A 26,873-nucleotide genomic window follows, 5' to 3' on the forward strand; every position below is an offset into this window, starting at 1 on the left:
TACTTTTATGCTGGATACCTCAAAGATTTATATATACACGATATATTTTGCGTCCATTAATGAATAATCAATATTTAATCTCGCTCGCTTGTGTCGTAGTCATTGCAAATATTATCCACTAAACTCAATATCTATACCAATGCATACATTTGACATAAATTTCGCAATTCGAAACCTATCAACATAAATGCTTAGTCGCACCTAGCAACCCTCGTCTTTGTATTAAAACGAGGTCAAATCATTTTCTGCCCATGTGGGGGCGTGTGTGTGTCTTACATACTTATTAGTCCCCTTAGTGTGTGTAACAGGAACCACAAATTAATCAAAGGAATTGCTTGAAATGCTTCAATCAATAGACTGCTTTAATTAGTATTCAAAGTATTCCGTTTAATTGACCGCATTCAATTAGAAAAGCGAAATCGCTCAATGGGCTCAATAGACTATAAATACTAATAAGTAGCTGCTTAGAAGTAAGAATTGTCGAAATGGAATCCAACCGGAAAAGACAAAAAAACTATTCATTCTTACTGAATAGTTTTACGAAAAGTCTAAGTAACTTTCTAAGGGAAACTGGATTGCATGGACTGAAATTTGTGGGCGACTCATCGCTAAGAATCTGGGAAAGGTAAATATGAATAATTTAATAATAATTTGACTGTCGACATACCTTATGTCTGGTGGATTCCAGATCCTTTTTCTTCATTGCGTTTGTGGCCGCATTTATGCTGACTTGCCACCTGATATCAAATATTTATGGCAAGTGGAATAGTACACCAGTTATTATTGGCATTAGTCCACATGCCACATCGATTCGGAAGGTGCCATTTCCGGCCATAACTATATGCAACATGAATCAGGTGCAACGCAGTAAAGTCCAGCATTATAAGGAGTAAGTCAAACGTCATATAATACATACTTTTCTATATATGCCTATCTGACACACAAATCCAGTGGGTCCAGTGAGAAAGATCTGTTGAAACTACTCTGCTCACAAGACTCTTTCGAAACGGAGGATGATAACGGTTCAGATGCGATTCCGCTCTCCACTTTTTTGGGCGACAACAATCTGCAAGTGAGCGAATTTCTAACGGATCATGCCCAGCCCTGTGAGCAAATGTTGCGACACTGCAAATTGAATGGTGAGGAATATGATTGTGTCCATCTCTTTCGGCGCATAATCACCGATGAAGGTTTGTGCTGCGTATTTAATTTTCTGCCACCGGAGATTGTATATAAGTCAACGTAAGTGTTTTAACTAGGCAGTCAAACTAAATTTAAGTAATCACATTTTGTCCTAGTTCGAAAAACACTAGAAACTTAACCTCTAGTCTTGTGAATGAGCCTGTGCCCTGGGATCCGGAGACCGGCTATCCCTTGAAATTACCAAAAAAATATTATCCAGTTCCGGCCATTGGTAAACTAAATGATTAAATATAATTTATGATTTCCAAATACATTATTTATTATTAAGGTACTGGTATAACAATGGGATTTTCTGCCGTTCTCGATGCCCAGCTGAGCGAATACTACTGCTCATCTACGAACGGACCTGGATTCAAGGTCTGTAGGCCGATCGGAACATAATGAATCTTTTTGGGAAGAACAATTGAATAGAAAATATCACCTATTTTTTGCAGATCTTATTCCACAATCCCACAACATTACCAAATGTTAAAGACGAAGGTCTTGTCGTGGGCGTTGGCTACGAAACGAACTTTCGCATGGAGTTTAGCAGATCTGAAGCGACGCAAGCAATTCGATCCATACCTCAGGTGGATCGTCAGTGTGTCTTTCAGAATGAGAAGAACTTGATTCATCACAAGGTCTACTCACTTCTGGACTGTGAAAGGGAATGCATCACAATGTTTCTGTACAAGTCCTGCGACTGCATTCCCCACAATTATCCGCAAATTTTCAGCAATGCCAGCATTTGCAGTGTGAAGGATGCGTTCTGTATTAATCGAGCCAAACGTCCTGAGAATAGAAATGAGACGGCGAGCTGTCGAAAGGAGTGCCTGCCTAGTTGCTTTGATCTGTCATACCAGGCGGATGCGTTATATTTTCCCCTGGCCAAACGGGACTTTAAGATTGCTAATAAACTGGTGGCGAATATGAACAAAACGTATTTGCTGGATAACATTGCCGTTATGAATTTATACTACAGGGAGTCAGCCTATTATGGGACTATGACAAATGTGTACATTGGCTTTACTGAGTTTCTGTGTAAGTTATTTGCCCCGTTTGATTCTATTCAATTTTAACATGACACTTTTCCCATGCAGCAAACATTGGCGGCGTTATGGGATTGTTTTTGGGATTCAGCGTTATCTCAATAGCTGAACTGATCTATTTCTTAATTCTTAAGCCCATTGGGGAGTTTATAACTTGGAAACGTGGCAAGCAAATTGACAGATCCAAACCCAATCCAATTGTTGTAAAAGAACAAGTTCAACACGTTGAACAATACAATCAAAACCAAAGTATATGGCATACCAAAGAACTATATCCCAAGGGAATACCAGCAAAAACAATTTATTTCAACCAACCGTCTTCAAGAAAGTTTTTGATGAAAGGCCAGCGATTTAAAACACCTTTTGAGTGAGTTTGGTAGTATGAAAAGAGTGAGAGCGCTGCAGTCGGGCGTAACCGACTCCGATATACTCTGATAACTGTCTAATATCAGTTGATAATAGTGCCTGGAATAATCAATAATTTGCCGCCTTAATTTAACTGTGGGTCTTTTGCTTTAAAATTTTGGGCGTGGCCTGCTAATTTGCTTTCAGCAAGTAACAGCAGTCTACAAATTGTGGAAAATATGTGACTTAATCGATTTGTAATTATCGATTTTATCGATTTCCTAGTCTCACGGCGAAGCACTCCAACTTTAACACTTTGTCTGAGCCCAAGTGATAGATTTCTAGCTTCAAATATGTTTGTTATCAGAGTATAAAAACTGATGTTTCATTAAATTCAGAAGAAGGAAACTTCTCCTTACAAATGTCAACTGTCCGTAAATAAAGCTCTTGTAATGAAATTAAGTTAATTATTCATATTTTAATTATATATAGTTTGCACTAGTAGATGTGTACACAAGTTCAGTAAATGTCCTTTGCATCAACTGAAATAGTTTGAGCATGAAAGAGTGGAAATCAATTTAGATTCAAATTAAAGGTATTCACAATATACGAAGTAAAATTCGGCTTTCAGTTCAATTTGATGATTTTTTCTCTGATTCCATAGACCAGGCCTATGTGTGTGTATGCAAGTAAATTACGTATGTGAGCCGACAGATGTTCAAAATGCTGACTACTCGTAATGTTAGGAAACTGCTGATTGCAATTAAGAGGGTTGCGTTATTAAATAGGGAAACCTTGCAGACTTTTGTAGCTGGCACTCATACTGTGGTTATTATTCGAATTGATGCCAATATAAGCGCTTTTGCCTAAATTACTTTTCTCTAACTAAGTGTATGCTCGTTGTAGTTGAGTCAGTGCTAAACTGTATTTACTACATGTACAAGCCCTTTAATTTACCCTTGAAGTTGCGTTACACGAAACTCGTAACATGAGCATTTCTTTTTTATGGCTAACAACTGTGGCAACAGTTTTGAAGACTGTGTCGCGCCACAGCACACACACACCAAGGATTTTCTATTGCTGTGCAACATTAACTGCTGGACCCACACACCAATTGACTAATTTATATAGTACAAAGTACATACACAACTCGACGGCTGCTCAATTAGCAGTAACATTTATACAAACATAATATATTAAAGGATATTTTGTGGAAAATGTGAGAAATTTAAAGTGAACTCGAGAACAAACTGAATTTACTTACAAACTTCATTTAATTGTATAAAATTCAGATTCTCAATTTTACTTTTATAATTATAATATTTACATTGACTTTGATATTTATGATTAGAAATACACAGAAGCTTTGACAAGCTAAATTGGTTATTTATTATTGAAAATATTTTATTGTGTCGTTTTATCTATAATTTGTTATTTTGTGAAATTGTGTAATTGGAAAGTCTATTGCATTTGTAGCTTTGTGAAATATCAATGAATAAAGAAATATTTTGCATAATTCTATAGAATATAATAAAATAACTAGATTTCTTTAAGTTGTTTGCGGACACTTTAAAACTACAACTAGTCAAAGTTTTACAGCCAGTCTCGCAGTTGCTTGATTTGTGTATCTGTGAAGTTCACAAACTGGTGTGTGCTAAACTTCTGCCCCGCCCATTTTCATAATTCCGGTCAGACGCCTGTGGGCGTTGTGAGCGGGTCGGGGGGCGGTTTTGAGCAAAAGGAATGAAATGCATTGTAGCATTTCAAGACAATTTGCGAAATTGCAACGCTTGATGCTTCCACGTGCATTGCATCTGTTTTTATGGCAAGTCAACAATGTGGCCAAAAAAGGGAATGAGAACAAGAACAAGAACAAGAACTAGAACTGAAACTGAAACTGAATCTGCAATTGCGACTGACTGAGAGAAAAACTAAAACTGAAACTGAAATTGATGTGACTGGCTGGGGTTGTAGAGCAAAGCCAAGCCAGCTTTCAACGATAAGACAACTGCCGCAAATGATTACGACGTGCCCGTGGAACTCTATACATAAATGTCGGAAACAAAACTAAATTCAATTCTTTATTGCAACGAGTTACCGAGTTTCTTGGTCTCCTTGGTGTCGTTGGCCAGAGATTTAGCTTTCAATGAAAAACGATGCCATTAGATTTGCAGTAGCTGAAAGTGAAACAAACTGCATGTGATTTACACATAGCATATTACGACCCTAACTATCTGGCTGTAAAATACATCTAATATGCATAACGTTAGAAGACAGTATTTTGTATGAATTTGTGCGCAATACAATTTGCAAGTTTGATGCTGAATGCACATGAGTTCGAGTAATTAACATCAAAATTTCCGTAAGAGAAAGTTGTCAGGCTGGCAATGAAGTTTTCACCCTACACAACTTAAACCCAAAGGTTTGGTTTGATTAAGGTGTTAATAATTTATGCTGAATTGTTATGCTGCATAGTATTCAAGTATGTGTGTGGGTGTGGGCGTGTTTGGGTGTGTGGGCGTGTTTGTGTCCTGGGGAGTTCTGACTGTCAGCCGTAAGCATTGTCAACTTTATGACATTCCAAGCTGAACTTTTGGCTCCTTTACGACTTCGTTATGCACATCCTCAAGTACATATTCCACAAATACAATCTAGTTTGTTGTGCAGCTGGGAGAACGTCTTCTTCGTTGTCAGTACACGAGTATTGCATAACATTTCGGCACGTACCTGACCAGTGTGGGTTTCGAGGTGACTCAGGTGGTTTGCTCAAATACTACTTACACTTGGTTGTTGATGCTGCATATACATTTTATACCTGCACAAATATATATAGATATATATGTTGCATGCGGAAAAGCAATTAAAACTTCTCGTCAGTTTCGGAAATGTTCGTTCATATTTTATGATGTCTTTTCCTCAATAATTATAGTACTCTTTACGCCTTGTCGAGGCATAGGCATACAAGTTATGTGTGAGCAGATAGGAATACGTATTCATATAAATAACATGCAAGCTTCCTTTGCTTCCATGCGGCCTCAAATGTATTTCATGTGAAAGTTGATTTAATTGATTTCGGAAAATCCATCCAGGTGGATGGAAAATTGGAGGATAAGTTTATATGGATTGGAGTTAGATTGAGTTTAAACTCATATTTAAAGCTCTCATCAATTATTAAGTCCATTATTTAAAAGTTTCATTTTGCAGCAAATATTTGGTTTCGTATTTCGACCTAATTCAAAAAAGATATTCATCAGAGATGATTTTTATCCTATTCATGATTTCTTGTCAACAGTTTTGGACATATCGTAGCAAATTGTTCCTTTTTTTTGTACCAATAAGTAGAGTTTTTTTTTTTGTATTTTTAACTTATGGGCTAAGTGAAAAAACTTGTTTTTCAGCAAAAAAAAAAAGTTGATTACAGCATTAAATTTAATGGCCAACCACTTAAGGTGAAATATTCCCCAGCCAAATATGAAAGTATCTAAAGTTTGGCTAATGGAACCTACTCGAACGAGCATTTTGGGTGCTTCTTGTCCTCCAGCACAACGCCCATAAAATGGCACCCAAATCGAATGGGCGCCTATCAGGCCAGGTGAGGCACAGCCAGCAAAGGGTTCCAACAATGTGTCGCACGCCTGCGTTTGAAAACATGCACTCCGCCCTCTCATCCCGCCCACAGCAATGGAGTGAAATGCATTTTGAATTGGGTAATTTTGCATATGCAAAGAGTGCCGAAGGCGACGTAATAAATGTATTTTGGTTTGCAATGGGACAGATAATTTCCATGGATGGAATGTTGCTGTTGCTGTTGCTTTTGGCCCGCTTGGTTGAATACGAGCCGAGAGTTGAGTTTGAGTGTGGGTGGCAGGGAGGCATTTGCTGGACAACTGGTAAGCCTGTCAAGCTGAATAATCATGGCCATCAATCAGCTGGCCACTGGGTGCCCAACACACCTCATTAGCTTAATCCCACAATTGCGCACGGACGCACAGATGTACAGACGGACAGAGAGACGCAGAATGGGGGGGATAAGCGGAGTTCAGGCTAAAGGGCTAAAGCCGAAACGCAATTTCCCATGCGCTTAATAATATTTCATTATTACGAGTTGACTTTTGGTCTTGTGCACTGACATAAGGCTTAGCATTCAGAACTGGTCACTGGTCTTTTTACAGTGTGTGCTCAGTGTCTTTCTTGGTCTGTCTTTCCGGCAAAGATTGATCGTTCAGCACTGCTAATTATCAGGTGAATTACATCGAATGCAATGCTCACATTTGTCGCTCTCTCCTTACAAAAAAAACCAAACCAAACCAAACTGTTCCCAGTATATGTGCTCTTGCTTTCTCTGCGCATGATCCGCAAAATGTTGCAAGCTGCTAAAAGGAGCACAGCATCCACATTCAGTAGAGATGCCAAAAATGCCATTGCACGAATTGTTAAGTGCTCAGTTTGCTGATGCTATCAGAGGCAGGCACATCACACACATACCGCCTGCCAACAGGTTGCGGCTCTGCATTTATAGATATATGTCTGCGAATAGCCAAGAAATGGCGAAACTATTACAGATTCCTGCAGTTCAAGCACTTAACACCTAATTGACCCATAAACATATAAGTTGAGCGCTTAGAGCGACTCCAAGCTAAAGTAAAACTAAGGCTCTTAATTTCGCACTTATTAACTTTTCATTTTATGAAGTTCTTATTTTTAATAGCCAAATGCATTAGCCAAACTCATTCTACAGTCGAGAACAATCCTTGACTTATCTATTATCTTCTGCACAGTTTGGGCCATTTTAATTGCATCTTTGGATTGTCTACAGTATCTCAATTGAATTGTAGCAATTAATTGTAGTATTTCAAGTTGAGAGTTTGTATTTAATATTTGCACTTAATGCATTATTTTATGTCATGTGCATTATTACAATTTAAAGATTTATTTTCATGCCGACAAAAGCTCTTTTGTTATTGGTTATTTTAATCAATTTTTCATTTTACTTGTAGTGGCAATTATAAATCATTTGATTGACAATAAAGCAAATTGAGAACAAAAAGTTATTTATTTATATGCAATTATTTTAGAATTATTTTCCAAATGGTCAGCTATTTTGTTGAGTATTTAGAATAGGCTTAGATAATTAAGTTGTGTTATTCAACGAATGTGTGTTTATTGAATGATTTTGGCAACCGCGTTTTATATTGAAATAAAGCCACATTTTATCATTAGCAATTACCATTGATTTAGATATGCAATAAAATCAAAGCCGATTGCATAAATAAAAGCTATCAATTGCAAATATTTGATTAAAGTTGCCAATGTGCAAGCTATTTAAATTTAATTAAATCAGTATCTGTGATTCGACGGAAAGCCCAGTCTGACACTTGCCAACTGCCATCTGACACTGCAATCACACTCACAATCACAATCACAGATTTGTCCTAATCTCTTTGCTTCATCCTGCGTAATAATAACTACAACTTTGTTTTGCCTCTGACTCACTTGCTCCAACTGCCGATTTCTTTTTTGTCTTTAATTCTCTGTAGCCATTTAAATGAACAAGGAGGTATAACAAGTCGTAATATTTTAATAAAAATTAAAATGATGTAAATATTATTTTAAGAGAGTCAAGAAAGTTTCAAAATAATCTTTTCGCTTTATCCAGCATGACAATAATAATAATACTTTAGTTTGGCTCTGACTCAGTTACTCCAGCTTCCCTACAGCCATTAAAATTGCCAAGGGGTATATGAAAACGTGGGTGTTCTGTTCGCTTAGATTAAACATAAAATTCAAAACAGACATTTATAAAATGTTAAATTATATTAAAATGTATTTCATAATCTGTTAATATCATTATAATTAGAAAAGAAAAACATAGGGTATCTGCTCGGCGAGCTCTTTTATCTGTACCATTCGTATGTGCACTTCTTTTTAGCTTTGTTCGACAGCTCATGTTATGTTTATCTAAACCATTCGACTGTGTAAATGCCAGGCCTCGTTTCCTGTCCTCCCCATTTACCCTACACCCTCTGCCAACCGTCTCCTAGTTTGTGGTGCTCTTTGCTGTCCTCGCGTAGCACTCGACGAGAAGTGAGCTCCTGTCGGCACATGGCAATGACTGAATGACTAGACTAAGCTTGGTTCTTTGGGCTTGAAACTGGGTCTCAGCACCACTAAGTCTATGCAAAAATCTGTCAAACGAGAGTTTGGCAAGAATGGCACGCTGAAGTGGTTCTCCCGGCTGGGTAATTACGAGCAGAAAGCATTGCTGTGCAATAACTAAAGGATGTGCACTGGCCTTGTTCTTTGCTGTTGTTGTCTTTGGCCTGTTGATTGTACGCCATTTGACCTATCTTGGGCGCACAACAAATCTAATCGAAGCAGTCAACGGCAGTCAACAGTTTCAAACGAGACTTAATTGAAACTTCTCGCATTTGAACAAGGAATGTATCTCATTTATATTCAACAGAGCAAACATACGTCTCCAACGAGCATGTTATGTGTTGTTAATTGCTTTTATAAGAGCTGATTATGTCAAGTGCATATTGAATAGCGTTGTGAATAATTACCGATTATAAAAACAAACTTCTAAGCACTGTTGGAAATTTGTTCTCAATAGCAGCAAGCAGCAAGAAATTCAAATATTTTGCTCTGTTATTGCTACTGCTACAAAATTTAACAGAGCAATAGCAGAACACTTAACAGCCTCATTTTAAGAAAGAGCATTATCAATAGCAAAAGCAAAAATATTTCCATTTGCTTAATTTTTCATGAAAATTTGTACAAATGCTTTTGAATGGTTCCGGATCGTGGTTTTGATTTCCGATTAAAGTACTTTACTTTGCTGAGCTGCTTATAGCTGAATGTGGAAATCTTTTAAAAAGGAAATTTGATAATGCAAGTAGAATAAGAAATGGATTCCGTAAATTTCTCTTGACAGAGTAAGAATAAAACTGCAAAGGCATTTAAATCAGTTTTGACAAAGTTGTGGTAGTTGAAAATTGTGAACCGCTGAGGAATGTTATTTTCTGTTTTGTGCAAACTTTGTATATTTTTAGCACACATTTTGCACAACTTTATTGTGCATTTGCAGCAAAAGTGCCTCTGGCCTGGTGTATTGTTGTCTCTGGGAAATTGCGTCAACATGAGACATTGCTATCATATTGATGCCATTTTTTTATGTTGCCTGCAGCTACCAATTGGGAAGATTATATATATAAAAAAAAAACGAAAAGCTTAAGAAAATCACAAACTTTTTTAGCGATAGTACGTGCTGCGTGTGTCGGCAATAGAGAAAGTTTTCCGCTCTCTTTTCGGGAAAGTCCCGTCATTGAAAGATGGCCAACGGCAATGTCGACAGCTGGCTAAGTAAACATGTGTCAAATAGCAATGAATACGATTATTTTTATCGATTTGTTGATATAACTGCAAAAATGACATAGATGTAAAACATTGAAAATCGATTAGCGGTACACTTAAGATATCATTTACACTTTTGCCATGTACTTGGAGAGAGCTAAGTAAATAATTGCTATTGTAACTTTGTTTGTTTACATTTATTTATAAATCAGAATGCCATATTTCAGACTCTGAGAGTTGAATGACCCGTGTAGGTGCTTTTCCGTGCTGTTCTATTTTGGTTGCGCTTTCCTCTTAACATTTCCCCAGTGTCACTTTGTGCCGCATGAATAAGCCAAATCAAATAATGGCCAACAGTGTATACAGTGTATACTTTATGTTGTTGCCTGACGTCTCAAATGTATGTCCATATATTGGAGTCTCGGGATTATAGAGCTCAGCTGGCTTGTTTGCGACTATTGCTCGGATCGGACAGAGACTCATAAAATGGGCATTTAAGTGGAGAGCTCATAAGTTTGATTTGTTACACGATTATGATTTGTTTTTCGAAAATTTTTCCCTTAACACTTTGCTCTTGACGCTCCGAATGGAAGCTGTTATATTTTATGGTGGCTGAAAGTCGTTACCGTGCTAAGTCGATTGCAATTTTCAGTACAGTGGGTTATTTGCTTGATTAAATTACTAAATTACAAACTACTACAGGAAAAAAGAGCTACTCAGTCTCTCTCTATGCTCTGCATCTATTTTGACGTAATCGTTATTGGATGTTAAGGTAAATAGACGATTTAACACAAATCTCCATTTTATCGTCGAACTAGAATACACAATTCACACAAATCGTCTCAGAAAGGTAAAAGAATAGTAATTTTTATAAAACTCAATACACAGTGGATTTATTTTTGGGCAATTTGAGAATTTACCCAAACCATTTTTGGTCTATTTTGTGCTACTGTGCCATGGGATCAATAAAAAGAGCACCCGTGTGAAATACTTTGGCCAATAAAAGCATCAATTGTGTGTGTGCCATGTGAAAATGAAAATGAGAAGAAAAAAAGGGAAAATAAAAAAAATATTTCGGTTCATCGTTTGTATGCAAATGTTAAAGGCGAACGTGCAGCCCAGTTATATTATATATACATACTTATACATACATACATAAGTGGTGAGCAATTTGTGCAACTATGACATTTCCATATAAATTCTCAATTATTCATATTACCATGCATAATTGAAATGAATTGCTGCTGAACGGTGAGCGGTGTGCACAATTACTATATAAAAATATATGAAACTGTTGGTCAATGCATTCGTTCAGTTGGTTAGCAGTTGGGTAAAGTTGACAAATCTCTTAAGTAAACATCATGAAAGTCTTGTCTAGGATGGGACTTGGACATGACACGAAGGCCAAGTGATAGATGACAGGAACAGCTGGCAGCTGTGTGTAGAACTTGTTAGCCTGATTGTTTACTTTACTAACTTGCCCTCAACACAAACTGAATGTATAAGACATAATAAGAATATACCTCTGGCCTAAGATTGCTTAACATTTTTTGTGTTTTATTTCTCAGATTTGTCTTTTCTTTTCTTTTTTTCTGTTTTATACATATATTTAAGCAAAGCAGTCGGCATTAAAGTAGCACAAACATTAGCGAAATTTGTGCGAGTTTCCATTTGTCAATTGGACAGTGGTTGCGGCGTGGAGGGGGACGGTGTTGATGTGGTCTGTCCCCTGTTACGATTGCAACTTTTCAATATGAGTGTCCTGGCCGGAAACTTTACGACCGCCTGGCTTACAAAATCCCCAGGCTGGCGCCATTGGCCTCATTCTGTCGGCAAATAATAGCAATCAAATGCCAGAGCCTACCCGTATTCAAATACTCACTGCAAATTTAATAACAAATATAAATCATTTCGCAGAGCTGACAGCTAAAAGCACGCCCAATTCGCCCACACACCGACAATGCTTTAGCTTTCCGTCACCGACTGCTGCTCTTCTTTTTCCGGCTGCTCCTTCTCCGTTTTCGCACCTCAAGTGTGCGGATGCGGATGAGAGGCATTTGCTGTTCCGTCCAAGAAACGACGCACTAATGGCAGTGGCAGACACCAATAAGAGGCCATTTCTCATCGGAGTATGTTTGTGGCTGTTGGTGGGTGTATGTGTATGTGTGTGTGTGTTTGTGTGTGTTTGTGTATTTCGGACACCCCAGGGAAGTGGGGGGCGGGGAGGTCAGCCCAAATTTCTCTCGCTTTCGTGTTAATTTTTTATCACTTTGAAATTAAAGAACAACACTTGGCTGCGAAGTGGTGTCCTCTCAGTAGAAAACTCCGCTCGCCCTCTTTGCTCTATATATATATTTTATGTATAGAGGGCAAGCAAAAAAATACGGTAGGAATAAGCGCTAGAACATTTGTTTGGGAGCCCGGGTCTGGGCAAGCATAAATAATTAACTTAATGCCATGTTGCCTATAAATTAGGGATGCCTGTCTTTCTGCATTTGGGCAAATGCCTTTCACTACTCTGGAGCCGTGCTTGTTTCGTCCTACTCTTTTATTAACAGTCAACCACACACAGAGACATAGTCGAATGGTAAAACACTGTTTCTGCAAAGGTTCACTACTCGATTGCGGCCTATTTATTTGCCAAATGCCCGAGTGCAGTACTAAATGCAATTTCAAGCAAATCAATTGAAAACACAATTCCGCAATTGGCTTTCACTCAACAGCCATTTGGCTACCTTCGCATGCAGTCACCTCCATCCCTCATCCGCAGCATTCCTGCTCCTTGTTTGCTCAGTCTTGCAATGGAGTTGAATTTGTGTTTTGCATTGACCGCAAATTTCAATACAAATTTGCGGTCAGCATCCAATTGTTTGGGCCCTATTTTCGACTTATACCAACCCCATGCACAGTGGGGTAGAACACCTGGCGAACCGGCAGGAGACCCTAAAAAATAATTGCACTTTTAGCACAGCGGGTGTGCAATACCTTTTTGTTGTGTGTTTGTGTGCGGAAAACGCTTTTAAATTTATCAACTGCCATTGTTGTTTGCCCATCTCAACTTTCTTACATGCAATAGAGGTCATTTTATGACCAAAAAAACAGTTCTTTGTTTGTTAAGCTTCTTACAGCCAGAAAAAATGACTTCAAAACAATCGCCTTAAAATGAAAACCGCTCTGAAAACTAAAAGCACAACAAAAACATTCTGAATATACGAAAAACAATTTATTAAGATTCAAAAGACATATTGTGATATTCTAAATTTTCAGTTGAATTTTTTTCTGAGTTAAAAACTAAAAACTAACACTAAAAACCGTTTATAATCTGCCGGTCATGTTGTAAGTCAGCTTTGATCTTTGTGCTCCACTGTGAACCCTTTGAAATCGCATATGCGGTTGATTTGCCATTAAAGATTTGTGTTGCGGTCGTTGCAGCATTTCATGTGGCGCAGTGACGGCAGCGTTGGTGTGTTAGTGGTGCGGCAGGTGGTTGTGCATTAGGTGGTGTTTGCTTAGCTGTATATCAATTAACTGCAGAGTCGTGCCTAATTGTGTTGACGCTATGCGTTTAATCAAAATTTAACGCCTGCACTTTGCGGCCTAATTGGAAACGCAAATTTTATCACCAGCGCATACAAATGGTTGACTGGTTGGCGGGGGAAGGTGGACTGCACTTAACTGTCACATCTTCAAGCTGTCAAGTCACCCTAAGAGTCAGCCAGCAGCACAGCTCAGAAGATGCGGATGCTGATGATGCTGGCCCTGACCCAATTTGACAGGCCTTTTTTTTTATATTTTTGTAACAAGTTGAGAAATTACATTTTAATGAGATGCGCTGCAAAATTTCGGTTGGCTGCGCAACAATTTAACTCAAATTTGCAAAACTGCGCGATTAAAGTTTGGAATTCCCCTCCATCCCACATTGGCTGCAATTATAATTTTGTATTAGGACCTGTTCGTTGTGCATTTTACAGCTTGCACTGTTTGATTACAGGCACGGATATCTATGTATGCAGGCAGACAAGTAGATCTATAAGTATTACTTAAAACATAAAAGGACTTGTGATGCAAATTAATGAATATTTATGCAGACACGTACCTAAGTTCGTTACACATCTGTGTGTGCATGTGTGTGGAATGCACTTGTTGTGTTTCTTGTACTTGTTGTTCTTGTTGTTGGCAGTTACTCTCACAGCAGCGACCTCTTGACATCTCACTGACCTCGTAAACCCTTGACACGCCCAACGTTGAGAACATAAACTTTCGTTGACGTTGCTCCACCTTCAACGGTCGCCTACGTCGAAGACACCACCCAGCCAGCTCCCAGCTTCATCCTCGTTGCCTGTGTCCGCCCCCAAACTTTGCATATGATTACATGAAATTTGCATCACATTATTTCGTGTGTCTGCCATTGGACTGTTGGACCTGGTCTGGTCTACTCCTCGTGGTTAAAATGTAAAAAAAGACAGACATTTACAAGAAAGTCGAAAAAAGGGGGAATGCACGTGGCATGGCATACAAATGATGTCTGCAATATTTATTTGTTGGCTTAAGTAGTGGCAACTGTTTGAGCTGCAGATAAATTGTTTATTTCAATGGACATTCCCTGGGCTGGAATGCCAAAGTTAAAGGCTAGAGTCGCAGTTACAAGCCAGTCGAAGCCAAGTAATCGCCACTATTGATGGACTTCGTGTGGCTTTGGCACATTCTCAAACTGTTTTATTGCCTCAACGCATCTTAAATGAATACAAATTTTAGTTTGGAGAATCCAACGAAATGCCTGCCTTTGATATGTAAACTTTAAATTACGAGCATTGACTTGCCACAAGTTGCTTTGCAATAGTTTATTATGGTAGTAGGCACGCTCGCATTCCTTATTTCCATGCCACAAATTCAATTTACTTTTACCCCTAACAAAAAGGGACTAAACAAAGTTAGTTTGTCTTTTCGTCAAGCATCAAGTATGCGATTTTATATTTGTATATTTGAATACACATGAGGGTATGTAAGGTGTACGGAACAAGAAAAAGTTAATAGAATCACATAAAATAATTGAATCATTTTAAGGGCAGTTTCCAAACTTAAAAGTTTTTATGAAAATCAATGGACAAAAAGTTTTTTAACCCGTAAGTAAAAGAATATATTAAACTTGTTTAGAAAAATTTGATTATTAATAAGAATCTGTAAAAATCTTAAGAAAATACAGAGGAAATTATAACTATTTACCAAAACATTTCACTAAAATAATATTCTAATTTTTGTTGCCAAATGGTGTTCTATGATGAAAAAGCTGAGCTCTATTTCAACTATAAACGGTTTATATACAAAATGACGGTAAACTCATCGATTTCAGCTCAATATTTGTTAGAATAATAAATTCTGCAAAAAAGGCAGCAGCTGCGACTCAAAGTGGCCAAATGGAAAGCACTAGAGAACTGCAGCCATTTGCCGAAGTGAGAAGCATTCATCTTGGGACCAGCTCGCTGGATCCTCAATGCCAAGCGGCATATTTTAATTCATGCAACTGCCAAAGGGTGGGGCCAAAACCAGGAGCAGGGGCAGGGGCAGTGGAAAGGGTGTTGTGCTGCTGGAGCATTTGCTTGCACTTGACGCGCCTGTGAAGGATGCTGGGGTTACTTTGTGCGACCACTTGGGACTAGATTTATTGCCATTTTCGGCTTCAGCTACAAAAATTGAAAAGCAAACAAGCCGCTAACAAGGTGAAGCTTCGCCGGCTTGCGTCACTTTTTCCCATTCAATTTTTTTCGTTTTTCTTTTAGTTGTTGTTGGCACTTCAATCTAAATTTGAAGCTTTCCGACTCGATGCGATTCGTTTCGATTTTTCGTACGTGCTCGATAATCCTGCAGTCCTCCGCCGAGCATTTGGCTTTCGATTCGCAGTCGCCGAGCATAAAAGCCAAAAGCACACACAGCGAGTAGTCCTTGCGCTTATCGCAACATTTTAGATTTCTCACGTATACTTATGGCTTTTGCGTATGTACTCGTGCACATTTATATTTGTATCTGTAGCTCTGTATGTGTTTTGTATTTGTATTTGTATTTGTATTTGCACTGAACGCCATTAAATATCCAAGTGGCATGCAATATTTTTCTTTGAACCATGGACAGTTTGATGTCCATTTTTCCACTCTGAAACTCCCACGCTGACAATCTCTCTCTCTCTGTCTTTATTTCTCGCTCTCTGTCTGCCTTTCTCTCATGGTCTATTTATTTCACTCAGATGACTTGGCCTAGACAGACGAAGATATATTTTATTCAATTGAGTAACGTTCGTATTTTCTTATTACTTTCTGGATAGTATTGAAACGGGCAACGAACTCGCAGTTTAGCTGACACCAGTTGTAATTGGATAACGTTAATATATTTCCAAAGATATCTGCTTAGTAAGCATAGATTGATTTCATAGATTTGTAAAGGTGAATAGTTTTCATAAAATACAAACTTTTTAATATATTTTGCAATGTTCAAAGCAAACTATTTTAAATAGTTTTCCAAAGTATACCGCAAAGTTAAAGGACATAAAATAGCTAAGTCGTGCAATTTCCAAGCTGGCAAACTTGAAAGCGATAAGGGTGAACATTCAGAAGAATTGAATTCGCCTAAGAACTAACTCACAGCTGTTAGATACTAACAATTTGAATCCGTCCCTACCACCTTTCGACCCAAAACTTGAAAGAAAGAATAAAAGAACAAAAACAATTGCAAAAGGAAACTGGAAAGGGGCACAACTGTTGTCGACATGGTATATAATCTTCAATTGCCATGCACTTAGACATTTTCAAGGTTCTGTGAAAGTTTTTCAATACAACTGGAACAACGTGACTTGGTACTACTTCGCTGAGTGCAGTAAAGTTTTTATTTATGGATGTGTTTTTTTGCTGCGGCAAATTAAAAAAAAAAAAACAACAAAAAGAAAACAAGTTACGCAAAGGACAAATTTAACACACATTAAATCCTTTGAGAGCAATATGTACGCGCCCCAAAACCAATTCGCTTTATTCGAGCGTATAACTCGTGAATGCGTTAAATGGCTAAACATGAGTAATGCGATTCGGCACGAACCCTATTGTTCAGGCCAAATTAGGCGCAATAAAACACTTTTGAATTTATGGCACTGCCACGGATAATTCAGTTATCAATATGCCCACCATCCCCAATTATACGTTACCCTTTCAAACCAAATATTTGTGTGAGGAATATACACACATTCACACTCATATACAGGAAATGAATACACCACCCACAATGATTTGGCGTAAAAACAAAGGAACAAATAAATTGGCAGCAACCAAGTTTGTGTTCCTATTAAAACACAACACAGCGTAAAAGTTACACAAAAGGAAACTTTTCTTTCTATTAGCAAGTTGTGTGCCACAGTTTTAAGCCAGAAGCCCTTAAGGGGTATAAGCGACGTATTGATTTGCTTGGAAGACGTGAACAAATATAAAATACTAAAGTAATTTGTATAGTTCTGGTACTTAATTTATTAATATATATTTCAAAATTATCTCACAAAAATTAAAATGTATTAATTAGTTGCAGAAACTGTCAATTTTTGGGCAAATTTGTATAACTATACCTATTCCAGGCCATCAGTAAGTCAAGAAAGTCTCTATTGGATGATTTGTGGCACTGTTTGTGCAACGTCTGTTCTTTCAAAGAAAAACTTGCACCCTCGTCTTGTGCGGATAGGTTTTGGTTGTGGTATCAGTGCCGGTGCAAGGACCACCAACTACCAGCTCCACATCAAAATGTGATGGTTCTGGTTGGCTGGCTGCCTAGCTGGCTAGTTGGCTTTTGTGGGCGGGTAGCCAAGCGGAAATTCGCATCGACTTACAATACATAAGTTTAAATTATTTGCACATAAAAAGGTTCAAAGACGATGTCGGCATTCAATTCATTATAATGACATTAACGTTTGGTCCTTTTTTTTTTCGACCAACCAACATAATTGAGATTTAATGGGTAGCAAGACAAGTTTCGGCATTGCTGTTCTACTGTCGTGCGGGCTCATTCGGCACGGCTCAGTCGGCATTTGAGACTCGGCAGTAGAATGAAGAAAAAGCGGAATGAATTTAACTAGTCGAATCCGATTATTCTGTGCAAGTGCCCGCAGGCTCATGCTCCTCCTTTGTGTCTCCACAATGGGCGGCCCGAGGAAATGGAAATGGCCAAAAGCGCTGGCGGAAAATTGAAAATTGTACACAAAGCGTAAAACGCAAAAACGCGGCAAAAAGAAAAACAACAAAAGCGAGTTTTAGGAATCATTCGCTCTCCTCCGGCTAAAACAAAAGCTGTGCGAAAAACCAAACAACAGCAGGAACAAAATACGGACATGCAGGCGTATTGTGCAACATATATATACGCATATATATATATGTGTAGGTGCTCGGCTAACAATTTTGTGGCATAGAAGCAGCTGCAGCTCGAAAATAACCAACGGCACTTGCCGAAAATTGCCAACCGTTTAATTATTTTCGTGGCTGCCACTAGAAGATATGCACAGGAATTCTCAAAGCTTTTCTTGTGTTCACCAAATGAGTAGCTTGACAAATTGGAAAAGCTTTCGGACTTCTTTAATGTTTATTTTTAATGTTATTATTGTTTGCAGTTTTCGGACACAACAATCTATTTCAATCTATTGTACCCACTTCTGAGTCTATAGCTATAGCTTCATCAATACAGATTCTTGCACGAGTTCAAGAAGAAGTTGAAGCGTTGAGCTTAGGACACATACTGAATCTTCTTCTGGTCATCTTCTTGTGCTTTGAGGATTCCCTTCATTGTCAAAAATAGTCAAACAATCGAAGATAGTATACAGTGTCCTGTTTAGAGAACGTTGAGCACTCTAAGTCTATTCTTTAGCATGAATATTACTCACTAAAGTGCCTCTCTAATGGTTAAACATATTTATTTTATATTTAAGCTTTTAAATTTGAAATGTATTTATTTTAATTATCACAAATTTCACACTCTGCATTAATTAGACAACTTATTCTCTGCTAAAATGAGTTACAAAATATTTACGCTTTTAAGTTATAAGCCAGCTTATGTGTGTTAGCTTAATGCTCTGAAATCAATTAGGAAATAGAGTGCCAAGTTATAAATATTTACATGAGTGTAAATAAATATTTGCGTGCATGTAATTAGCGTGGCTAAAAACTCCGGCATAATCCTTGGTAAAACAATAAGTACAACAACAGAACGGAACCCTGTTGTGTATAATGGAATTGCCGACTGGGGAGCGAACTGACAAATAAAAGCGTTTAATTAAAATTTACCAGAGAACATTCATACATGAATAATTAAAATTTAATTTTCGGTCATATATATCACAGATACCAAAGGCAACCCATATCAACTCCTGTTCATGCACACACAGCCACATATATTTATATAAAAATGGGGTGGCAACAAGTTGTCACCTACAATTTTGGATGATTGGGCGCCCGCAAAAGCCCTGCGGCAAATGCAAAGGTAACAAAAACAGTGCTGCACACAAAAAAAAACGGAATGAAATAAAACATTCTGTTTCCATTCAACTCTGCCAGAGGGCGGCCCTTATGTGAGCCACACCCAAGGATAGCTTGTGAATTTGTTGTTTGTAATAATTGTTGTTTAGCTTCATTAAAAAAGTCACAAATTCGTTTACTGGAATTTCATATGGAATTCCTTTTGTGCAAGGCGCCCAACGATGTTATTTTTTCCGTATTTCTGAAAAGGCATCAGGAATTTACGGCGTATACTCCTCCTCCCCCGCTCCACCTACAACACACACACACACACACACACACATACACACGTCCACGTATACACCGTATAGAGCAAACAGCTTACGGGATACGTGCAAGAGTTAATAATGTTTGACTATAGAAATTTTTACGGTCTTATGGTCATAAAGAATTGAATTCCAAAGTAAATTACAAATTTCAAACTTGACGGACAGTAAAAAATATCACAACACAATAATTTCAACAGTAGGTAGTATAGTATCGGATATTGTGATGATTTTTAAGGCAGATTTTTCGTTTGAGCTTAAAGACAGTCTACAAAGTTAAGGTTACATATTACAGGGTATTAGCTGGCTGATTACACATTGCCAGCCTGCTTTTTTCGCTTCGTCCTCTTCAAAGCGATGTTTTCAGTTTATCATTGAATTATGTATATAAATGAAATATTACACAAAAAAAGTATTTATATATATATGTATATAATGGAAATGCGATTATGGGTGAATGTGGGTCTAAATTTGATTCCTTGGCTGGCAAGTGCTATAAAACTTGAACAAACTTGATTGTTTGTTGAAAATTATGTTGAAGCGTTTGCGAACAACGTTTAATAAATATGTAAATGAGACATGAGAAAATAAATAATTAAATTGATTTCATTAAGTGTATCATGGAGGCATCTGTCGATGACATCATCCACCTACCTACATAGTAACAGCTACATACAGACATATATATATAGATATATATATATTCATCCATGCCGATATCGATTGCGTCTCCGGCTCATAATTTGCGCTCGTTGAAAATTGTCACCGGGTGTCGCAACAACTCATCGCATCCTGTGTCCGCCTCTTATCTGCCATGTTCTCTCGTTTTTGCTCCCTGGGGCTGCCTGGGCTGGCTGGGCTGCAGTGACAGCTGTCTGCGATGATACTGGCAAGTGGGCTAACGAGATAAATTTCAGTTTGATAGCACAAACTCCGAGCAGACGCAACTTCAAAATAATTTGAATGATGCGCCAGGTAATGTGAAGAAGCACAAAATGCGACGCCAATTTGAGCATCAATTTATGAACGCAATTTGAAATTATGTCCCAGCCAGCTTGAGAGTCAGCCAGCAGCTGTCGACCTGAATTACTTATAAAGCCATCAAATCGCCTGAAACACTGTCCCCAGTTTTTAATTTCTGGCCCCAGCCCCCAGCCAACAGCTCTAGCCCCCTCGTCGCAATTGTGGCATTTTGTAATCACAATAAGCATTTAAGTTGCTTGTAATGCATAAGCCATCTCATCAACTCCAGCCCCCATCTCACACTCGCACTCCACTCGTACCAATTACAAATTGTATATACAAATATTTACGAGGGTGCGAGTGCTCAAATGTAAATCGTGAGGGTTTTGTTGCGCAATTGCGGATGCTTTGTCAATTCCAGCTCAGCTTTGTGCAACGGGGCGTATGAGTTTTTCGCTGTTCGCTGACTTGAAACACAAACAAAATACATATATGCACAGAGTCATATGTCAGACAATCTCTGTGATCTGTCCTAGTGTACACACAATGTGTAGATGTATCTTATGAATGTCACTGCCATCATCAAGTTGGCTTAATGCTGTCACAAGTCAAATCAAAAAGTTGAATGCTTGAGTGTATTTCTAAAACAGTCAGTTTTTAATTCAGATGGTGGCACAATGGAGGCTTAATCGTGCGATGCCTTCTGAGGAGTCGTATTCGTTCATATGTAATCCATGCGATATTGGATTGTCATGAGCAGAGCAACAGAACGAGTAAATAAAAATCAATCAGCCAAATTTAAAATAACAATCAATGCAAGGAATTATCGAAATGCGTTTGTGAAAACAAACAGACAATAAGAAAACCATTAGACTCAGAGCCATAATATAACTGCAATTAAAATCACTTTTAACTAACTAAGTGACTTTATTCGTAGCTTTGTTTTATAGCCCCGCTGTTCATCCAAAATGACCCATTCGAGTTGCGGATAAATGCTGAAGCAGTAAAGCTGTAGTTTTGTACAGTTTTGCAAGTTCGCATAAAAACTCGTGACCAAATGACTCCACAAACACTATTTGAACAATTCCCCCCTTCTCTGACGCCTGGTCGTGTGTTGAACTGCATTCCTCATTCCCCACACATATCTGGCACATGGATGTCATTTGCTGGAGGTGACATAAAAATTGCGAGCAACATTTTTAAACTCAAACAATGGAGCCAAAACCCATAGAAAATATGTAGGAATGTCATAGTCGGGAGAGCTCAACTAGAAGATACCCTCAACATCTATCTATCTATCACAAGTCGTATACGTAGATGATAAAAATAATGCGTGTATAATTCAATAAATATATATAACATGAATATACAAGTTTCAATCGTATTTCTAAAATAACCTTAATCCATTCGAATTAGTAAGCTATATCTTTCGAACTGTGGCTTTATATGCTACTGGCAATCGATTAACATCGATAACTCGAAAATCGACAACACATATATTCCACATTTGGATTCTTTAGCTGCTAAAGTCTCTCAGGCAAATCGACAATCATACAAATCGATTCGGCAGTTAAAGCTGATCAAGAATATATATACACTTTAGATGCTTCCTCCTGCTTGTTACATACTATTGCACAACTTCATTATGCTCTTTTTCAATGAGCTAAAGGTTTAGGTAAAAAAAAAGGAAATGGCAAATCAAACAATGAAATTTGCAATGCTCTTTGTCATTGATTCCACGACTGTGTAGTGAAAGTCGTGTAACGAGGTCAAATGGAAATCGCCGCATTGGCATTAACTTTTGACATCACCAACACCACCAACACGACCAAAACCACCACCACCATAAGAGAACGTTCGGCTGTTCCACAACATGATTAAGCAGTCAGCCATAGAGAAATATCACGCAACTAAACGAACAAAAGCAGCTTTTGCTGCTTTCCCTATTCCGGTTTGCGTCCTGCAGTTGGCACCTCGTTTGGCACTTGGCTTCCGTGACCATGGTTTTGGGTGGGTTCCAACGGGACTGGGGAATCGGGAACCTCGAGCACGTCGGCTATGAAAAATCAACTTCTCTTTACTGTGCTCTTTGCTGATTTTTCGTTAAATGTGCGAGCAAGTATTGAGCACTTGACATTTGCTTTTGTATTTCCTTTTCATTCACAGTTGATGGATTCAATGACATTCGCCTTCTCTTACTCCTGTCTCCCTTTGTCTACATCAGGAACTGTTGCGGAGAAAAGTTGAAGTTTCCGTTTTTTTTCATTTTTTTTCCATTTTTTTTAAATGAGTTCAATTGCATTACAAAAGTCATTTCAATGAAGCGATCAGCAATAATACTTAACACTACGACCTAAACTCTCAACCCCACAAAGTGCCCTAAAGCATTAACAGTTAAGTGAGTGTTAGCCACAGTTCGTTTGGGATAAAGTTGCCATTGTAAAGTTTTCAATGTCAATTGACAGTCGCCCTTTGTGGCTAATTGTTTTTGGCAAATTGAACGTTTTGTCAAATGAATACCCAAATTCTTAAACGGATTGCGGTCAGGGAAAGTGAATGATATATATATTAAATACAATTCGAATAGTGCGTGGTGCATATATAACAAAAATATAAATAATATAAAACACAAATCGTCTAATGCCAAACAATTTAAAAATTAGAAATATTATTTTTCTTCATAAGAATACGCCAAGTTTCTTTGGATTCATCAAACTAATATTTACACAAGTTTAACAATAAGCAATGAGATTACGCAGTAAACATTAGCCTTAAGCGATTTTAACGACAAGTTTGCTGGTTTTTCATTTGAATATTTACAGATATATATAGTTTATAATAAATGTCGCAAGTTTGGCTTGTTATTAGTTTTATTCAAAATGCAAATTAAACAATTGCTCCCCAAAGGCTGTTATTTAATTACAATGCGAATTTCAACTTTAAAATATATATAAATAAATAACAAACCAAACTTGCGATATTTATTCTAAACTGGGTCACAATAAATGGCAAACGTGCAAACAAAATATTAACATTTTTTATTCAATATTCAAAAAATGCAACACTGGCTTAAACAGAATCAATCAATTCTATCGATCTACCAAATGGTTTACTGCATGCACACACAAAAAATGTGGAATTCTCTTGATTACCCTGCCAGGAATATGAATACCGACCAGGATGCATTGATTACTATCAGTTTTATGAATGCATTTGGCTTTCGTTTGAGCAGCAAATGGGAAAATTGCATAAAACATAAAGTAGATACTCGAAGCACGGCCACTGAACGCCCACGCACCCATCGATGCGTTGCCTCCATTGGGAATAACTGACCACACGTGTGAAATTGCTTGAATTATTGAAACTGACCATTTCTCTGTTTGCATCACATCTCCACCCTCGAAATGCCACCAAACAGACTCTCAGTCAAATAACCGCAATTACATATGCACACTCATGCGAATGGGAATGCAAATGTGAGTGCCACTTGCTGTGGCAAGTGAATACAGTTTGCACTGCTGATTTTGGCATGTATTTTTCTTGTATTTTATTTTTATTTTTATTTTTGTTTTTTTGTGATACTTTTATTTGTTGGGCTTTGAGCACATCTGATTTGCAGCTCTATGAGTGCCACTCTAGCTTGCAACAATTTTAATTGCCACAGTTTTGGTTTCGAATGGCAAACGCCTAAGCGATTGCGTTCGTTCGACCTCGATTTCAAATCAAGACTAGTCAGCTGGCATTCAGTTCACATTTGATGAATGGCTCGTTGTTTTCTCATTCAGCAGGCAGGTAGAAGCTTTAATTAGCCATGGTATCGATAGCAACATACACCGCAAGCCACTTAAATAAGACACCCTGTAAATTATCTAGCATGTTTTGTCCATAAATCATTTATTTATATTTAATATACCTGCCGGTCAATTTTAAACAATTAAATATACTTTAAGTAGAAACAAAACTCAAATCTCTGGCATACCTGGTTTGGGAGATAGAAAACAAATTTTAGTGTGTTCTATTCAAGTGGTAAGCAGTGTAACAAGATATACACACACGTCAGGAGATGGCCATAGCCAAAAGCAAAATGCATTGCATGCACAAAATCTATTCAACAGTAATTGATGAGTTTGAATCTCATGGATTCCAGAATGTACATGTACATGTATTAGTCTATGTTTGTATTTTTGCTGAGTCAACATGCAAGTATAATGGGGACTAACTCGCCAATCCATTTATAAAAATTATATACTTCAAATTCTGCACACGAATGGACCATAATGGACGTATGTGCCATAATTCAATTTGCATATAAACGTATTTTTCTCACAAACTAATTCAATTGCAAATAATTATATTTGTACAATATTTTTTTAAGCAATAATAATAAAATAATTTAACATTTATTTAAATGGCGATGGCAGCTAAATTATGTAAATATATAAAATATTTATTTGGTTAAATTTCTTCAAATAAGGTTTGCCATTCAAAAATGTTTTTTTCTGGCATTTTAGAGTTTAGTATATATTATTTTTTAAATGATCAAATTTTATTATTAATTTGTAGTTGTAAAGCATTTAATTTCTAAGCTTAATTTAATATGTTTTTATTTAAAAAAAATTTATTTCTTGGAAAATAAGCCGGTTAGTTATTAGTCCACATAAAATAGATAAATAAATAAGTAAATAGATATGACTATCCACTACACTAGTCAATAGAATACAAGTATTAAACGGAATCATTTATAAGGGCTTATATGGAGTGTTGTTAAGAATGTTGACCAAATGTCTCGATGCAAAGGGCAATCGCTGCCAATAGGCTCAGTGTCGGGATGTTTTCACAGAATTTACGCTTTGTTTGCATTTGCGTTGAATTTCTGCCATTCATGTTGAATAAAAGCCAACCAAAAAATATGATTGTAAGGCCCCGTTGCTTTTATTTCTGCGGCAAGCAGACTGGGCTACCAGTAAAAATCCATGTAAACACTTTCAAAGCAAATAAATATTGAAAAAAAACAGGGTCAAAATAATTCAAAACACCGAAGTGTATATGCTCTTTTATGACATAAGATGAGTATTGCAAGAGCTTCATGAAATTATTGGTAGGCATGGGATATTCAATAAAGTTTTTATTGCTGAATTTATGCTGGGATTTATCAACTGTCGAGATAGCTGAAGATGCCAAAGTTACAAAGTGTAAAGAACAGTAGCAAAAAATAATGAAATCCTTTACTGCAATGCTCGGAAAATATTGAATGGAACGGCTATTGCGGTATCGAGGCCGCAGTGAAAACCAGAACGGTTTCTGGTCAGGCAGGGATTGAAGCATTTAAAGCTACAAGCATAAATTCAGAGCCATTAGCTAATGAGAGTGTTGATCGCATTGAGAAATACTTTTCTTTCTTTTTTTGTAGGTGATTGCAAATAGTTTATGGCTTCTTAGAGACAGCCCTTTTACAAAAAAGACACACACACACACACATATCCAAGGAAACCACCTTTCTGGAATTTAATTAATATAAAAAAAAATGTATTTCAGCTTGCTTCATTGAACAATCAGTCGATGTCGACGTGAATGACGAGATGCCAGAGAATGCATTTCAATTTAACCTGGCTACACGAAAAAAAAACGCCCTTCAGGTTTGTCCCTTCTGAGAGTTGTGGTCGCTTCTGTTGCTGCTGCTGCTGCTGCTCCTGCTCCTGCGGATGGTGAGTTAATCAAGGCTTCGGTAATTTGTGGAAAAGTGTGAAGTGTTGGCCAGAACTCAATGGAGTGTTATATGCGCTGTGCACACACAGCGTACCACCAACCCACTGGCCACTTCATCAAGCCGACAATGAATTGCGCACAGTCTTTCAGCCTTTCGGATGTCGATGTGCTTGAAGGAAGTGCCGGATGAGGTGGAGGCGGATGGTATTGGCGAAGGCTGAGGAAATCAACAGGACTACACACTTGCTGGCTCAGACTGTGTTAAGTGTTTTACAATGGCCTCTTTCTCTCACAAAGAGCTCATCATTCATGTCCAACGCATACCGTAATATTTACCCAAGGCCAGGCTACTGTCTAGCTCCATATCGACCACATACAACTCAATGAACTACATCTATATACATACATACATATATGTACATACATACGTACATAAATAAGAGTGTTTTAGTATGCATGGATGTGTGTGTGTGTGTCTG

The 26,873-nt window shown here is 37.6% G+C and overlaps 1 protein-coding gene across 1 annotated transcript; it reads left to right on the plus strand.

Annotated features, from left to right (window-relative positions):
- The first annotated feature begins 485 nt into the window (after nt 1-485).
- On the plus strand, nt 486-26,615 carry LOC6560918 (pickpocket protein 28). Its single transcript, XM_001986402.2, has 8 exons — nt 486-625; nt 689-889; nt 952-1,242; nt 1,299-1,414; nt 1,472-1,560; nt 1,638-2,223; nt 2,283-2,393; nt 26,545-26,615. Exons 1-8 carry the CDS (start codon nt 486-488, stop codon nt 26,613-26,615), a joined length of 1,605 nt encoding a protein of 534 aa, XP_001986438.2.
- Nucleotides 26,616-26,873: the final 258 nt, after the last annotated feature.

The sequence above is a fragment of the Drosophila grimshawi genome, unplaced genomic scaffold (genome assembly GCF_018153295.1).
Source record: "Drosophila grimshawi isolate 15287-2541.00 unplaced genomic scaffold, ASM1815329v1 contig_1367, whole genome shotgun sequence".
NCBI classification, from domain to species: Eukaryota; Metazoa; Arthropoda; class Insecta; order Diptera; family Drosophilidae; genus Drosophila; species Drosophila grimshawi.

Bases quoted from the DNA above. Each gene is read 5' to 3' on its own strand.
- LOC6560918 (XM_001986402.2), top strand. From the start codon at position 486: ATGGAATCCAACCGGAAAAGACAAAAAAACTATTCATTCTTACTGAAT. The intron at 1,415-1,471 runs GTAAACTAAATG...TTTATTATTAAG, and splicing joins TTATCCAGTTCCGGCCATTG to GTACTGGTATAACAATGGGA. The intron at 2,224-2,282 runs GTAAGTTATTTG...TTTCCCATGCAG, and splicing joins TGGCTTTACTGAGTTTCTGT to CAAACATTGGCGGCGTTATG.